Source organism: Eleutherodactylus coqui, chromosome 7 (genome assembly GCF_035609145.1).
Source record: "Eleutherodactylus coqui strain aEleCoq1 chromosome 7, aEleCoq1.hap1, whole genome shotgun sequence".
Taxonomy (NCBI): domain Eukaryota; kingdom Metazoa; phylum Chordata; class Amphibia; order Anura; family Eleutherodactylidae; genus Eleutherodactylus; species Eleutherodactylus coqui.
The window spans coordinates 43,196,182-43,214,378 of record NC_089843.1 but is presented as its reverse complement, the minus strand read 5'-3'; the positions used below and the strand labels follow the sequence as shown (position 1 = coordinate 43,214,378).

At 45.3% G+C, this 18,197-nt stretch overlaps 1 protein-coding gene across 1 annotated transcript in view; it reads right to left on the bottom strand.

The window, feature by feature from the left end:
• The window catches only part of LOC136573481 (vomeronasal type-2 receptor 26-like), a 52,664-nt gene extending 38,612 nt beyond the window's left edge, over window positions 1-14,052 (bottom strand). The window contains exons 1-6 of the mRNA XM_066574770.1: window positions 14,030-14,052; window positions 13,438-13,729; window positions 6,779-6,895; window positions 6,554-6,686; window positions 6,244-6,394; window positions 5,908-6,145 (exon numbers count right to left, since the gene is read on the bottom strand). Coding sequence (XP_066430867.1) covers window positions 5,908-6,145; window positions 6,244-6,394; window positions 6,554-6,686; window positions 6,779-6,895; window positions 13,438-13,729; window positions 14,030-14,052 — 954 coding nt within the window. The remainder of the gene's footprint in view (window positions 1-5,907; window positions 6,146-6,243; window positions 6,395-6,553; window positions 6,687-6,778; window positions 6,896-13,437; window positions 13,730-14,029) is intronic.
• Window positions 14,053-18,197: the final 4,145 nt, after the last annotated feature.

Sequence of the window (18,197 nt, the reverse complement as noted above, 5' to 3'; positions counted from 1 at the left end):
TGTAAGTAGGATGCGGTTTATAACCGCTCAAAAGGGCTGCTTTATGACGGGGGGTGACAGGGGGAATGGGCTAATATAAAATTTTCCGGTTTTGCCTCGGGACAACCCCTTTAATAGTTGTATATATGGCTTGAATAAAACTCTATAACTGTTTCAGAACTTTGCTGCTACTATGTGTAAGATTGTAGCCTTGAATAAATATTGCCATCTGTGGATGTACTGACGTTCAATCCCAGATCTCTGTCCTGTTGTGTGCATTAAATATGATTCCACCATTGTTGATGCAGCTACTTCTGCAACACCCTTGATCCTACACAATCTCAGGACAAATCCACCAATGCAAAAAAGGAAAAAAATTTTCTGTTTTTTCATTTGTAAAAAAAAACCATTTCTACTACACTTTCCAGGACTGAAATCCTATTACTACTCAAAAAAAATGGGATAATAAATTGACAACTTGTAAAAAGCATACAAAAAACCTCCTAGTGTAGTGTGCTTTTAAACAATCTGTTAGTTACCATCAGTTACCATCTGATAACCCATACATGTTGCTGTCATTTTAACATTAACTTTACATTAAGAATAGCTCAAAGGTACTTCAATATGCTCCAAGATGACCTAAGGCTAGGGTCACACAGGGCGGATTTGCCGCGTAAACGTCGCGGTTTTACCGTCGCGGTTTTGCCGAAACCCTGCCGCATCTGCGGAAAATCCGCATGCAATACCCAAATGTAGTCGCGGTTTTCATCGCGTATTATTCTGCGGTTCCACCGCAGTTAAATCCGCAGGTCCTTTGCTGCGGAAAAAAACGCAGCGGTTTTTTTTGGAGAGGCGTGGTTTTAGTTGCAGATTTGACTGCGTATTTTAGTAGGTGCAGATTCCAAAGAAAACCCTTTCCTGTGAGGTCATCGTCCACGCCCATTTCTGCACAGGGTAGGAAGAGGCTAAGAATTTGTGGCCATTTTCTCTTGAGCTATGGAGCCTACCACAAGAATTTGGCTGAGGCGCGCCAACCGCCGCACACTCATCGCCCTAATGTTGTACATGCAAGGAGAAGAATCCGAAAAGGTGAGCAGTGTTTCGACAGTGTGTGCTTTGTTTCCTTGTTGTTTCTTTAGATGCATTGTGGACTAGAGTGCGATTGCTGCCATGTTCTTTAATTCCTGCTAATATTCTTTTACAGACTGATCGTGCTTCCCGGCACCGGAGGCGCTACTGGGTGCATCCCCTACTCACCGAGAGGGGGACGAAGGGGCATTTTGCAAGCCTGTACCAAGATTTAAAAAAGTAAGTGAAGTGTATCATGTGATGTGAATAGGTTTGAGATTGTGCAAAGAATTTGTATTTAGTTGAGCCCGCTCTCCCTTTCTCTCTCTCTCTGCAGCCATCCGGAGAAGTTCGTAGCCTTCTGCAGGCTGCCTATGGAGGCCTTTGACCGCCTTCTGGAGCTGGTGCGCCGGGATCTTACGTACCAGGATACGCACATGAGGAAGGCGATCACTGCAGAAGAAAGGCTGCTCATCACCCTTCGGTAAGTAACCTTTCTTGTCCTGTCCCAGTTGTTTTATCCGTAATGTAATTTGCAACTGTATTTTTTTTTTTTTTCTTACACGTTTTGTGCAATACATTTTATTTTTTCATGCGATGCTGTGATTGCTCCGGCAGTAGGACGTAATGCAATCGCATTACGTCACACTGCTTTTGGACAGCTTGGCTATCGAGCACCCCTTTCATTAGCAACACCGCCATAATGACACGTGCACGGCATCCCCGAACTCACCGGTCGGGTGGGTGTTTGGTTGCCCGTGCGTGACCCCTCGACACCATTTGTGCTATGTAAATGCCGCTGTCAGAATTGCTAGTGGCATTTCAATGGTTAACCCTTTCCAATATTTTTTTTTTTTCTCACCCATTCTCCCCAGTTCCAAATAAATTGGTGCTGGGGAGAATGGGTGAAAAGAATTCCTTTGTCCCTGCACCCTCCTGAACTGACAGAGTTCAGGACGGTGCAGGGAGGGAACTGCTTACCTGTCCGGCGTCTTCCGCATTCTCCTTCTGCCTCCTGGCTCGGCGATGATGTGATCGCAGTGGTCAGGTGGCACCTGGCCATCACATGATGGCCGGGAGACAGAAGGAGAATGTGCAAGAAGCAAGTCAGGTAATGTCCTCCCACAGTGCTGGCTCCCGGCTCGGCTTTCATGTGACCGCCGTGGGTCGGGTAATCGCGGCGGACACATGATCGCCGGGCTGCTGGAATCTCTATGCATTACATAGCGCTAATTGAGCGGTATGTAATGTGTAAAGGAGAAGGCAGAAATGGTTGAAAACCCTTTCTGCATTCTCTACGGGGGTCCTCGATGAGGATGAGTGCAGGAATGCATCTGCACCCGATGTGTCTGATGATCGGGTACAGATGCACTGCTGCACTGCACTGTTGGGCCTGCCACCACATCGCAGCTGTGAAGGCAAATTATGATGTCGGGGCAGGCCTGAGAATGGATTGGAAAGGGTTAATAGCCGCCATTGGCCCAGCGGCCGTGTGTTGTAGTTCAAACCACCTTACGCCCTTGCTGCGTGGAGTGAGACAGCGCTGCTAGCTGCCAAGACACACGTTCTTCAACAGCTGGAAATAGGTTAATTTTGTGACGTCACAAAGGGCTTCATCCAGCGGAAGACAAACTCCATTTTTTAATTCGCAGGCGACGTTGCTGAAAATGTACAGTTGTACGTTTTCGGGTTCTCCTCTAGTAGTTTTGGTAGAGGGCGGTGGAAAAGTTTGTTGTCTTTGGTATTCTGTCTTCTGCCACATAACACAGGCATCATCATCTTGTGGGTGGTTGACTTCCGAAACAAATTGGCAGAAGTGAGATTGTTGAACTTACCATAGCAGCCAAGTTGGCCAACCATTGTTGCGCACCGGCAGTCAACGTACCCTAGTTATGTACCTGAGTGTGGCAGGAACATCTTTGCACTTTAACTTTCTCTCTCCCCTATGTTGTAGATAGGGAGAATGGAATTGTGAACCATGTGTGGCGTGTAAAGTGACAATGTAACCTCCCCCATGGCTACCTCTGCAATGCTCATGTTATTTCCTTCACATGAATTATACTGTGTTCTCATATAAATTTTGTGTTGAGATTAATATCTGAATACTTTAATTGTTTGAAGTGTTGACATTATGCAAGTCTTCATTGTGTACTAACTTTTGTTTCTCTTCCCTGCTTCTTTTCAGCTTCTTGGCCACAGGAGAGAGCTATGCATCCCTGCATCTCCAATTTCGTGTTGGTAAATCTACCATCACCGAAATTGTGAGGTGCACATGCAGCGCTATCTGGCAGAAGTTGCAGCCCATCGTGATGCCTTCACCTACCGAGGATACTTGGCAACATGTTGCAGCAGGCTTTCAAGATGTTGCCAAATTTCCTAACTGCATAGGCGCCGTTGACGGCAAACATGTGCGTGTGCTTCAGCCAGCCCACTCAGGCTCCAAATTTTATAATTACAAAAAAATGTTTTCTATTGTCCTGATGGCCGTGGCTGATGCACATAGCAAATTTGTTTGCATCGACGTCAGCGCCTATGGCAGCACTGGAGATTCTCGGGTGCTGCGAACTTCACAGATTGGGATGCAAATTCTTCAAGATGGCGTTTCGCTCCCAGCCCCACAACCTTTCCCGGGAACCACACATCCAGTCCCCTTTGTGATGGTATCGGATGAGGCTTTCCCGTTGTTGCCAAACCTGTTGCGCCCATACCCACGAAGAGGACTGAATGCCCGGAAAAGGATTTTTAATTATCGGCTGAGCCGGGCACGTCGCGTGGTTGAGTGTGCCTTCGGGATCATGGTTAGTCAGTGGAGAGTTCTAGGGACTACCCTTATGGTAGACCCTACCACAGTTGATGACCTTGTCAAGGCATGTTGTTTTCTTCACAACTACCTCCGGGACTATCGCCCCGAGGTAGATGTCGAAGAACTCGCTCCTGCCTTTGACACGGTCATCAACTGGGGTGCAGGTCGCACGCCTGCTACCGCAGTGCAGGTTCGAGAACTCTTCACTGACTATTTCCTTAGTCACGAAGGCACCGTGCCATGGCAGTTCTCCTGTGTCGGTGGTGTGCAGCCCTAAAACTGGAGTGTGACCCTCCCCCGGCGCCCAGCCCCAGAAGGATGCAGAAGGCATTATTGGCATAAAGTGCATTTATTCAAGACCCACCAAAGGCGGTCCATGCAGTTTGTGATCGGTCATTAAAGTTTACAAAATTGTTAGAAAAAAGTTTGCACAAATAAATTTTACTATATTTAATGAAAAACATCACTCTTCCTTTTTTGTCGTCGAACAAAATACCTGAACTTTATGTTAAGTTGAAACAATTGTTAGGCTATGTTGGTTTTTAATAAGTAGCCTAATGAACATGGCAGGTGTATTGGTTTTTAAACGTAACGTTTTTGAAGCATTTCAGCAGTTAACGATTACAACAACATGAGTAGCACAATACATTTCACCCAAGCAATGGAACCACATTCACAAACTTCACGCCACAGCACTACCGAGCGTTACATTAGCCACGCCCCAGGAGCACATGGGAGCGACGTATGTGACCGTTTTTTATCCACTAAAATACTGACATTATTTTACATCAATGTTGGATAGCGAAATTTAGGGTTTGGTGTTTCATTGCTCGCCACACAGTTGCAGTCATTTTGCACGTGGTGATTTTTTTTTTTTTGGTAAATGGTGTAACGTTTTTCTCTGTCACCGGGCGATCCAATACCAATTTGGCTTTCACCACACTTGACGGATATACCGCAAGGGGAAATGCGGATGGGAACAGGCCGACAGACAGACTGCCCCTGTTCTCATCAGCATTTCTTGGAGTTTATTTCATGTTCGAACTCCGGTAACATGCATTACACTGGAGCAAACATGAAAATACACATGAAAATAAAAAAAAAGGAAAACAACAAACAAAGGCAATGACCCCGAGAAGTGAAATACCCCAACCTTGGAGGACAGCGAGGCAGCGGACAAAATCACTCTAGACGCACATACACAATCCTTCACGTACAGTCGCACAACCTGCGAATAATTTCACGGTCATGCCACTCACGGGAAGGAATGTGTGTGCCTTGCCTATTTAGCAGCAGAGCAGATAGTAGCCGGCAGTGAGCGATGGAAGAAATTGCACCCCAATCTTTCACATGAGCATCCGTCAGGATTTCTGGGACAGCAGGCAACTGCATGCACTGCTACAAAAGGCAGCATCACAACGGATCCTGCACTTTACAATGCTTGCGTATAAGACATTGCAGTTATCACCATGCAACAGCTGTTATCACTGCAGTGTCGTATAATTGATAAAAGAGCCGTCTCCTGTACTGGATTGAGATCCGCTTGGCGGCGTGTACAGTACCGTGGTTGTGTGTTGCGAGGTCTGATGCACAGGGCTGCTCATCATTGAGAGAAACGATTGCTGGGAAGGGGAAGGGGACCCGCCAGAGACCATGTCGCCGTAGCCAGTGTCTTGAGAAACATGGTGCATGGGGTATCCCGTTGTCCTAGGAACCCTGCCTGGTTGGTCAGGGAAAGATTGGGGTGGAGGCAACATGCGGTTCGATTGTGGTACTGCAAAGCCTGTATTTTTCATTGCCGAAATAAGGGTACAGCTATCAGCAATGGGCCTTTCAGAAGCAAAAAGCTCTAAAGCATAGTAAATAACGGGCGCAATAGCCCACTGATGCTCTGGCCTCAGTTCACGAATGCGTGACGCAATGGTGGCACCCATTGTATCCCACTGATCCTCTGTGTCAACCCGCCGCAATAACGTCAGCGCCTCGTTTGCGGCATCTGCCTTGTTCTTCCGACGCGGACGAGCAGCAACGCTGCGGCTCGTCCGCTCGGAACTCACCTCCCGGCTACTGCATGCTCTGCTGCTAGGGCCAGCACTGCTGCTACGCGACACGTTTTGTTCCACCACTTCCGGTGTTACAGAAGTGCGGGACAAATCGGGCGTGCTCCGCTGGCTGTCTTCCAAGGTTGGGGTACCTTCTGTGATATCATCATCCCGTGACTCCTCTTCCTGCCCTTCTGTGTCGGCTGTAGCGGTTTCGACCGTGGGAGGGTCAGCCGTGATGTTCCCGCTGGATCTGTGGACGAAACAAGAGTACCGTTAGAGACATAGAACATCAAAATGCAACAACGGTGAAGCTGAGCTATAAAAGCTCGCCTAAAATACAGCACTTACGGACACAATGCTCGACTTGTTCTGAGGAAATGCAGTATTTCCTGGTTTGGACACTTTTTCTTAGACGGGGACATGCCGCTTTTTTCACACTCTTTCTCGTGTTTCTTGTAGCGGTCCCGAACTGACCTCCAGCGATTCTTGATGTCTTTAACTGCAATATAATAAAACATGGTTAAAAGCAGAATGTAAAAGTATGGAATCCACCGAATGCTGCAATAAACAGTGTGGTTAGATGCAGTACAGTTCAAAATACATGGAAGAAAGAAACACCAAAGCGTTACAACCAATACTGTTAACTTATGGATTTCACTTTGGGTGGCAGCTGTAGCGGAGTCCCAATCGGGATACATCCCAGTGCAGACCACATTCCAGGCGTCCGCCTTTATGTCGCGGTCACTGTAGCCCGGCTCGGCTGGGTCCCAAATCTCCGGCCTACTTTCAACCTGCAGGAAGGGGGGGGGGGTGGATGGAAAAAACAGTTGAATTGCATTCCGAGGGGGGTGGATATGGTTGTGTCAGCGGAGACTACACTCACCAAGGTTATCATCCTGGCGACGTTGATCCCCATTCGTTGATACCAGGCCATTTTCCGGAAAGTGGCTTGACGTTGCAAACGGAATGCACTGGGCGACTTCAGAAAATGTAGGTAGTCCTGTGAGCAATAAGAAACAGTTAACATTCATCATATACACATCTTGGCCCACTAGCGCACAATTGCAAGTCGCCAAAAATATCGCTTTACGATCACATCTACACAAAAGTGACAGGCCAAAGTGAGAACAACAATGTAAAAGGAAAAGTGGTAAGAAAAAATGTGGGTCGGCTATGCAAAAATTGGACTAAACGCGTGTCCTCGGCCGTGCAAAAAAATGCCATGCAACCGGGTGTGGGGGCCATACAATGGTGGAAATGACCGATGTTACACCGAGCATGACCCTTGGAAAGGTACACCATGCAACAGTTGAGTAAAGCAAGTGAGCTAACCAGCGAATACCGCGGGTGGCAATGGCCAAAAAAGACACGCAAAAGGGCGTAAAGCTGCGAAGAGAGAGCACAGGAAGGTGGAGTGGGTGGAGCTGGACGCGGGTTGCCTTCAATGCATAATGTGGTGAAGTAGTTACTTACCTTTTTTAGCAGAGGTTACCGATGCTGCTAGAGGTGATTGCGATGGCGGTGCTGAAAGTGCTGCTGCCGGTGGTGGTAGCTGTGGTGGGCCAGCTGCTCGCCCCGTTGGGGGTTGTAGTGCTGCTGTGGTGGACAGGCTGCTCGCCCCATTGGGGGTAGTAGTGCTGCTGTGGTGGACAGGCTGCTCGCCCCGTTGGGGGTTGTAGTGCTGCTGTGGTGGACAGGCTGCTCGCCCCGTTGGGGGTAGTAGTGCTGCTGTGGTGGACAGGCTGCTCGCCCCGTTGGGGGTAGTAGTGCTGCTGTGGTGGACAGGCTGCTCGCCCCGTTGGGGGTTGTAGTGCTGCTGTGGTGGACAGGCTGCTCGCCCCATTGGGGGTTGTAGTGCTGCTCTGGTGGACAGGCTGCTCGCCCCGTTGGGGGTTGTAGTGCTGCTGTGGTGGACAGGCTGCTCGCCCCGTTGGGGGTTGTAGTGCTGCTGTGGTGGACAGGCTGTTCGCCCCGTTAGGGGTTGTAGTGGTGCCTCCGCTGGGGCTAGTGGTGCCGCCGCTGCTTTTCCCGCCACTGGGCGTGGTCGCAATGGGGGTTGTAGTGAGGCTGTGGTGGACCCGCTGGGGGTAGTGGTGGACCCGCTGGGGGTAGTGGTGGGCCCGCTGGGGCTAGTGGTGCCTCCGCTGGGGCTAGTGGTGCCGCCGCTGCTTTTCCCGCCACTGGGCGTGGTCGCAATGGGGGTTGTAGTGAGGCTGTGGTGGGCCAGCTGGGGGTAGTGGTGGACCCGCTGGGGGTAGTGGTGGGCCCGCTGGGGGTAGTGGTGGGCCCGCTGGGGCTAGTGGTGGTGCCGCCGCTGCTGGCGGTGCTTTTCCCGCCACTGACGGGGTTGGGAGTTTCCCGCCTGTTGGCCAATATTTTCCCCTGGGCGTCAGTGAAGTGCCTACCGGTGGTGGTGATAGTGCTGCTGCCAATGGGTGTACTGGTGCCGCTGGGGAGGGTCTGGTGCCGCTCGGTGGGGTGCTGCCGGCGGAGCTCCTGCTCCCTGCTTCCTCTCTCCATGCAGTCCAGGCTGAAATGGCGCCAAGCATCTAAAATGGCCGCAGAACCACTTCCTGTTATTGCCCCTCCTTTCTCATGCGGACAAGCAGCTGCGGAACCGCTTTGAAAACCGTGACAAAATAAGCAATAGCGGTTTTCATTGCGGTTTTTGCTGCGTCCATGGGGCCCTATGGAAAAAAAACCGCTGCGGAAAAGTCGAAAGAATGGACATGCTGCATCTTTCAAAACCGCAACGCAGTTGCTTATCCGCACTGCGGCTCTGCGGTAAATTTTACGCACTGTGAGAACGAGATTTTTGCCAAACACATTGGCACTGCATTGCACTGCAACCGCGATGGAATGGCCGCAATGCGGATATGCAACGGCAAACCGCGGCAAAACCGCTGCTAATCCGCCCTGTGTGAACCCAGGCTAATAGTGTTATACTAGACTTTTACGGCTCTTAGGGCTCATTCGTGGTAGCATTTCCATTTCCATTTGATTGCTCTGTCATGGGAACAGCAAAACAGAAACAAAACGTTTCAAGTTCATACAAATGCATTGAAGTAGAAGGTCTTCAGTTTTAATCCATTTCTGTATTTTCTGTCTACATGTCATTTTTTTTACACGGAATCAAAAAAACAGACTGCTGTGCTTTTGTTTCCAGTTTTAGAAATAGAATACAGACAGTTCCTTATTTTATTGCATTGTACTTAATGGGAGGTGGATGGAACTTAAAGACAATCTGTTTTTTGGTGGTGTTGTCAGGTTGTGCTGCTGGGATCAGTTGTTCTACAGGGTTCCAGGATCACACCTTCTCAGGTTAGTGAATTTGGCTGGCTGGGTGTGGGGTTCTCCTGCTAACCAATCACTTCTGGTCTGTTTGCAGTTAAATATCTGCCCTCTGAAAGAGGAAGCTGGTTGTGAAACCTTTCACTCTATGGTTTGGTTTCCCTGGCGAGCAGTTATGTTTCCTTTGCAGCTTGCTGTAGGTTTGGTGTCTGGTTTTCTGGTCTGTGCAGCTTGCTGAGTGTTTGGTGCCTTTTTATCCTCTCACTCTAGGGTTGGTTGGTCTTGCATGCCTGTGCATGTGTTATTTGTTTGAACAGTGGCTGGTCCAGTGATTGTGCAGGTGGCCAGGTGGATAGCCCTGTGCATTTGGTATGAACAGTGTCATGTTCTGTATGTCTGTTCTGGTGGCTGGACTGAGGAGTGAACTGTCCTGTTATATGTGGTTGTTCTGTCTTGCATGCTAGCCCTAGTGTGTTGGTGTGCGATTTGTGTCTAGAGTGCCAGTCTTTCTGGTTCTGTGTCTTAACCCTTCAGGGATAGTCAGGACCAAGGTTCCAGTGCGGGCCGCCTTTATTGAGGCGATTGCCTTGCTTATTAGGTAGGGACCTGCATTCTCCCTGCAGCTTGGCGTCAGCTGCCTTGCTAGTGTCTCCCTTCCATCTCCACCTCCGTCACCAGCGATCGAAAAAGATCCCACTGAAACCAAAAAAGTGGGTCATCAATAGAACTTTCAACACCCCTGGAACATGTACAGCAACCAACCATGCATTTAGTGTTAAACACAACAACACCAAGTGCTGCAATAAATCCACCACTGGAGTGGAATAAGCAAACACCGAATTAATGGCTTGTACTACCCCCAGATTATCGCAAGAAAATTAAACCTACTTGTTATGAAACCACTCTTCCCAAACCACAAAACCCAGACCGACTTCATAGAATTGTAGAGTTGGAAGAGACCTCAAGGGTCATCGGGTCCAACTCCCTGCTCAGTGCAGGAATCACTAAATCATCATAGACAGATATTTGTCCAGCCTTTGTTTGAACACTTCCATTGAAGGAGAACTACCCACCTCTCATAGTAACCTGTTCCACTCATTGATCACCCTCACTGTCAGAAAGTTTTTTCTAATATCTAATTTGTGTCTCCTCCCTTTCAGTTTCATTCCATTGCTTCTAGTCTTTCCTTGTGCAAATGGGAATAGGGCTGATCCATCTGCACTGTAACAGCCCTTAAGATATTTGTAGACAGCTATTAAGTCTCCTCTCAGCCTACTTTTTTGCAAGCTAAACATTCCCAGATTCTTTAATCATTCCTCATAGGGCATGATTTGCAGACGGTTACCATCTTGGCAAATCTTCTTTGAACTTGCTCCAGTTTTTCTATGTCTTTTTTAAAATGGGGTGCCCAGAACTGGACACAGTATTCCAGATGAGGTCTGACTAAGAAAGAGTAGAGGAGGATAATTACCTCACGTGATCTAGACTCTATGCTTCTCTTAATATATCCCAGAATTGTGTTTACCTTTTTGGCTGCTGCATCACATTGTTGACTCATGTTCAGTTTATGATCTATTAGTATACCCAAGTCTTTTTCTCATGTACTTCCACCCACTTTCTAGGCCATGCTACCCGTGCTACCAGCTGAATCCATACAAAGCTCGCAATCGAAATTGAAATTATATTTATCAAGGACTGTAAGCCACACGTCAGCCTTTATTCCCCTTGTGAGCCGGATAAAATAATGTGCCAACTTAATCCACGCCTTAGCCTGTGCCATCTTTTGACAGAAAACTCAATCTATGGTCATAATGTGACAGGCAAAATTCAATTTCCCTAACAACAACTGCAAATTCAGAAGGGAGATTTAGTTAAACCCTCGTACCTTTGTAAGGTCTTGCCTTAATGATTTAAATTTTCTTCTGGCAACCTGCATCCATGCACACAGTATTAAAATCAATACCTAAAAACTCAGGCAAATAACCGGCCCTTCCATTTTTTTCAGGTGCCAATAGCACGCCAAAATGGTTTGCGACCCATTGCAGAGTGGCTAAAAGAGAACGACAAATGGAAAAAAATAGCAGGGCCATGGCACAAAAAGTCATGCAAATAATGTATAACCGACTGAACCCCCATTAAATCACAAATCACCCATTCCAGAAACAAACTAACAATTTCAAAATAGGCACAAGAAATCGAAAAGCCCATAGGCAAACCCCTATCAATAAAAAATGAACTGTCCCAATAACATCCCAACAATCGCATGCAGTCAGGATGAATAGGAAGCAAAAGCCGATTCAATATCGTTTTTTGCCAACAACGCCCCCACTTCATATGCATGTACCTATTTTACTGCCACATCAAATGACATATAAAACACTGAAAAAAGTTCTGGGTCTGCAACAACATTTATGGACGCCCCTTTTGGGTACAATAAATGGTGAATCAGCCAAAATTTAATTAGCTCTTTTTTTTGGCACAACCCCTAATGGGGAAACCCTAAGGTTAGATACAGGAGGGGTAGAAAAAATGCCTGCCATACGCCCCTACCTTATCTCCTTCTGTGATTTTTCTCTCAGCACTCCCTTATGCTGTAAGGCAGCTTTAAATTATTAACTAAAACAAGGACCTGATGCCCTGGAGAAGGGATCCAGACGACCCCCCAACTGTCACCTTATACGCCGGCAATACAGTGGAGCAAAGAATAAAAATCATTACTCACTTCTTCTGACGTTCTGCGGTGCTCCTGCAGGCTGTCGCTCCCTCCTGGTCCACGGCAGAGCATTGCTTTCTCTACGAAGGGCTTTAAATCCCCGCCTCCAATGATGTCATTGAATGGCTGTGATTGGCTGAAGGCACGCGTGTTTCTGGAGGCGGGGATTTCAAGCCCTGCGTCCAGAAAGCAATGCTCTGCCGGGGACCAGGAGGGAGCGACAGCCTGCAGGAGCACCGCAGAATGTCAGAAGTAGTGAGTAATGATTTTTATTCTTTGCTCCACTGTATTGCTGGCGTATAAGGTGACAGTTGGGGGGTCGTCTTATACGCCCGTAGCCTTATACGCCGGTATATATTTTTATTGTAACACATTTCTGGATGAATTGCAGGGAGGGGCTTATATATTTAAGCCCTTCCCGACAATTCATCCTGCGATCGCCGGCAGCCCATTGCTTTCAGTGGAACCTGCTGTATTGCTGGCTCCATTGAATTCAATGGGCAAACATCGTTCTTCTCTTCCACAGCTGTTACAGCTATGGCAGAGGAGAGCGATCTTTATGCTGACAGTGCGGGGGGGGGGGGGCACTCTTGCCACTATTGTGGCTTAATAGTGGGACCTGGGAACTTGAGATGCAGCCCAACATGTAGCCCCTCGCCTGCCCTATCTGTTGCTGTGTCGTTCCCATCACTTTCTTGAATTGCCCAGATTTTCACAAATGAAAACCTTAGCGAGCATCGGCGATATACAAAAATGCTCAGCTCGCCCATTGACTTCAATGGGGTTCGTTACTCGAAACGAACCCTCGAGCATTGCGAAAAGTTCGTCCCGAGTAACGAGCACCCGAGCATTTTGGTGCTCGCTCATCTCTAGTTTCTGTCTGTTGTTGGTGTAAATTGTGATGTGTTCAGTGTCTGTTGTAGGTGACCAGACATGGGATGTGAACAGTTACCTGTTCAGTGTGTATGTATTTCCCATGGCTGTTTCTGGTGTAAACAGCGATGTGTTTTATGTCTCTGTAGGTGACCAGTGATGAGGGGTGAACAGTTACCTGTTTAGGGTGTATTTTCCTTGTCTGCTGGTGCATGTGAATGGTATTCTGTCTCTTACTATCTAGGGCGAGCCAGGCCTCTAGGTTCCAGTGTGGAGCAATCCCTATTAGGATGAACGCCACCCATGTAGGCAGGACTCCTGTGGTTAAGTTGTCTTGTTAGAGCAGGGACTCACGAGACAATGAGAACCCTTGTCATGGGCTCGTGAGCTTAAGTAATCTTGGCCAAAATATGAACCAATACCTTGTACATACTTTAGCTATTACATCTGCTTATGCATGTTGGTATTCTAGGTAAGTGTTTTGGTGGTTGTTAATCATTGAATGTCTGCTCACAAGTCCCGTTTGCAATTCACTTTGTTATGGTGTTCTACATTTCTGCACGTTCCCCTATCTTGCTCTCTTCCTTCCAGATGCTATTTTGGCTGCTTCTGTGCATCTTGTTTTTTCCACAGCCTGCCCAAATGTGATAATACATGATACTTACCTGGGTGTACCCATAAATATTTAAAAGTTCTAATATGCACATTGATGTCCTGGATGACTGATCGCCAATTACACCCACCATTATTCCATTATTTAAACAAGAAAAATTGGGGATTATATTCCCTGGACCCGATAGGATCTGTAACACACGCTCCATGGCTTTATTTTCATTATTACAGGAATCAGTCACATGGTATCCGAGGGTCACATTGGGTAAAATATGTGGATTATTGTTAATCTCCTCAATAGCAAATATAAATGCCAGAACATACCGATAATAACGTGGTATTGGACTGCAAAGGAACATCAAAAGAAAATTAGAATTTCAATATCAGGTAGAGATATATAGAAACAAAAAGCAAAAAACACATGAAAGTATCGATATGCATGACTCTGGGAGTACAAATTTATGATGACGTCTCACACACTGAGATAGAGAATGAATCTGCCGCAGGATTTATGTCATTCTACTGTACATCACTTTAGGGATGTGCCCCTCAAACCTCATGAGGGTATTACAACCATAGAGTAGATTTCAATTAGTACTATAAAACTTACACTGTCCTTATCTAGGTGCTGCTCCAACTATTTACTTCAACAAGTCTTTTCTCTTCATTGTGATGGTTTTGATTTACATCAATGTCTTATTTACCAACGTCTTATTTATATACTACTAGCTTACCCGTCGCGCGTTGCTGCGAAGACAGACAGACATACATTCATTCGTTTTTATATATCTAGATAACAACCAATCACAGCGCAGCTTTCATGTTACCTCAGTGGTATAATATATAACAACCAATCACAGCGCAGCTTTCATGTTACCTTAGCAGTATAAAATATAACAACCAATCACAGCGCAGCTTTCATGTTACCTCAGCAGTAAGAGAAATAACAACCAATCACAGCGCAACTTTTATTCTGCCTCAGCAATATAAAAAATAGCAACCATTCACAGTGCAGCTTTCATGTTACCTCCGTGGTATTATATATAGCAACCAATCACAGCGCAGCTTTCATGTTACCTCAGTGGTATTATATATAGCAACCAATCACAGCGCAGCTTTCATGTTACCTCAGCAGTATAATATATTACAATGAATCGCAGCACAGCTTTCATGCAACCTCAGCAGTATAAGAAATTGCAACCAATCACAGCACAGCTTTCATTTTACCTCAGCATTCTCAATATCCAGCAATTGTCTTGCGAAACGTTCGGCGGATGCATCATTTTCTGGTTGAACACTCATCCCGTCACTCGTAATGCCTTTTGCTTTCGTGCTTGAGATGGAAATCAAACGATCTTTGTCTGGGGGGCATAACAGTCGACGATGCTCGCACGCGCGCCACCTATCGTAGGATAGTTGTACTATGCCTATAATCTTCCCAGGGGTGTACTCAACAACTTCCCAAAGTCTCATGGCAATTGGATGAATGGTGTACTAATGCATAAAGGACAGACAGACAGACATACATTCATTTATATATATCAGGAAGTGAGAGAATTAGATTCCGTACGTAAAATTTGGACGCTAATTCTTTTGCGCTTAGAATTGAATAATCGACTTGGGACCCATTTACTTTTCCTATTTATGACATAATCAATGCTCTTGCCAAATTTCAAGTTTCTATGTGAGAAAATTAGATTCCGTACGTAAAATTTGGACGCTAATTCTTTGGCGCATAGAATTGAATAATCGAGTTGGGACCCATTACCTTTTCCTATTTATGACATAATCAATGCTCGTGCCAAATTTCATGTTTCTACAACATCGGGAAGTGAGAGAATTAGTGGCAATAATGGAAATCGAACGATCTACGTGGGGGGGTCGTAACTGTCGACGACGCACGCATGCGCGCCATTTATCATAGCATAAATGTACTATGCCTATAATCTTCCCAGGAATGTACTCAACAACTTTCCAAAGTTTCATGGCGATCGGATGGATGATGTAGTAATGCATAAAGGACAGACAGACAGACAGACATTCATTTATATATATCAGGAAGTGAGAGAATTAGATTCTGTACGTAAAATTTGGACGCTAATTCTTTTGCGCTTAGAATTGAATAATCGACTTGGGACCCATTAACTTTTCCTATTTATGACATATTCAATGCCCGTGCCAAATTTCAAGTTTCTATGTGAGAAAATTACATTCCATACGTAAAATTTGGACGCTAATTCTTTGGCGCATAGAATTGAATAATCGAGTTGGGACACATTAGCTTTTCCTATTTATGACATATTCAATGCCCGTGCCAAATTTCAAGTTTCTATGTGAGAAAATTACTTTCCGTACGTAAAATTTGGACGCTAATTCTTTGGCGCATAGAATTGAATAATCGAGTTGGGACACATTAACTTTTCCTATTTATGACATATTCAATGCCCGTGCCAAATTTCAAGTTTCTATGTGAGAAAATTACTTTCCGTACGTAAAATTTGGACACTAATTCTTTTGCGCATAGAATTGAATAATCGAGTTGGGACCCATTAACTTTTCCTATTTATGACATAATCAATGCCGTGCCAAATTTCAAGTTTCTATGACTTTGGGAAGCGAGAACATTAGATTCTGTATGTAAAATTTGGACGCTAATTCTTTGGCGCATAAAATTGAATAATCGAGTTGGGACCCATTAGCTTTTCCTATTTATGACATAATCAATGCCCGTGCCAAATTTCAAGTTTCTATGACATTGGGAAGCGAGAAAATTAGATTCCGTACGTAAAATTTGGACGCTAATTCTTTGGCGCTTACAATTGAATAATCGAGTTGCGACAGATTAACTTTTCCTATTTATGATATAATCAATGCTCGTGCCAAATTTTAAGTTTCTATGACATCGCGAAGTGAGAGAATTAGTGGCAGTGATGGAAATCGAACGATCTACGTGGGGGGGGGGGGCGTAACTGTCGACGACGCACGCACGCGCGCCATTTATCATAGCATAATTCTACTATGCCTATAATCTTCCCAGGAGTGTAGTCAACAACTTCCCAAAGTATCATGGCGATCGGATGAATGGTGTAGTAGCGCATAAAGGATAAACAGACACACACACATACATTCAATTATATATATAGATAATGATTAATAACTTGAAAAGGGTTGTTGATCCAGGTATTATTCCGATTGCCAGACTTGAGTCTAGAAGGATTTTTCCCTTTAAATGGAAAAAATGTCTTCTACTTCATTGTATGGTTTTTGCCTTTCTCTAGATTAATATTGGGGGGTAATAGGTTGAACTGGATGGACATGTTTTTTTTTTTGGCCTTACATACTATGTTACCACATTAGTCCTTTGTCCTTGTATGTATAAATACGTGACTCTTCAGATTTCGTGTTTAACCCTGCCCGATGCAGAAACTTAACCCCTTAAAAAACAGCAGGTTTTTTTATACATGTGTTCCAAGAGATACAAATTTTTCTGTCGACAGAGCCATATGAGAGTTTGTTTATTGTGGTAAAAGTTGAATATTACAATGGCAGCATTTAACACACTATAAACTTTATTGAAAAACTGAAACATTTTAAAGTTGGTTGTATTGGGAAAAAATTCAATTTCTGAGAATGCAGAGGGGGCGTAAAAATGAAATGTTCACTTTATTCTGAGGGTCAGTATGATTAAAGCGATAGCAAACTTACTTTTTATTATGTTTTATTACTACTGTTAAAAGAAATATTTTTTTTCTAGCTTGCTTTTTGTTGCTATCTTATGAGCCACATAATATTTTTATTTTCTGTCAGTGAGGCCGTGTGAGGGCTTCTTGCAGTGCGTTTTTTTATACCATTATGGGGTACATGTAACTTGTTGATCACTAAAATCTTGGTATTACTTTTTTTTCCAACAATGTTTACTGTGTGAAATAAATAACATAGTTGAATAGTTTGCAATTTTACTGATGTCATGATACTATTTATGCTTTTTTTTTTTTTTACTGTTTTGCATTTTTTATGGGACGCCTGGGAAAGGGGAGTATTTTGAACTTTTACTATTTTTTAATTTTTTTAAAATGTAGAAAATGTTTTGCTCAAATTATTTATACTACTTTTTCTGAGATATCCAATCGTCTCATCACTAGAGATGAGCGAGCATACTCGTCCGAGCTTGATGCTCGTTCAAGTATTAGGGTGCTCGAGATGCTCGTTACTCGAGACGAGCACCACGCGGTACTCATCTCGATTAAACGAGCACTGACCATTGAATTCAATGGAACCGGCAATACAGCCGGCTCCATTGAAAGCAATGGGCTGCCGGCGATCACGGGATGAATTGTCGGGAAGGGCTTAAATATATAAGCCCTTCCCTGCAATTCATCCAGAAATGTGTAAAAATAAAAAAAAATATATACTCACCTTGTCCCGGCAGACGGAGTTCAGCGCGGCCGGCCTGCAGTGGGTGTGAAGGGGGTGTGAGTCAGACATGCCCCTGATTGGCTCAGCGCTGAGCCAATCAGAGGCAGATCTCACTCACACCCATTCATGAATTCATGAATGGGTGAGTGAGTGTTGCCTCTAATTGGCTCAGCGCAGCTCTCAGCTGAATGACAGCAGTTCAGCACCACAGTGCAGGGGACAGCAGGAGAAGACAAGGCTGTGCCCCGGCAGCTGAAGGGAGGTGAGAATCTATTTTTTTTGTTTTTTAAATCACTTTTAATTCATTTCCAGGGAATGGCTTATATGTAAAGTCCTTCCCTGAAAAAGAATTCAGGTGTGCCAGCGGACCAATGGCTTCAATGGAGTCGCCGGCAGC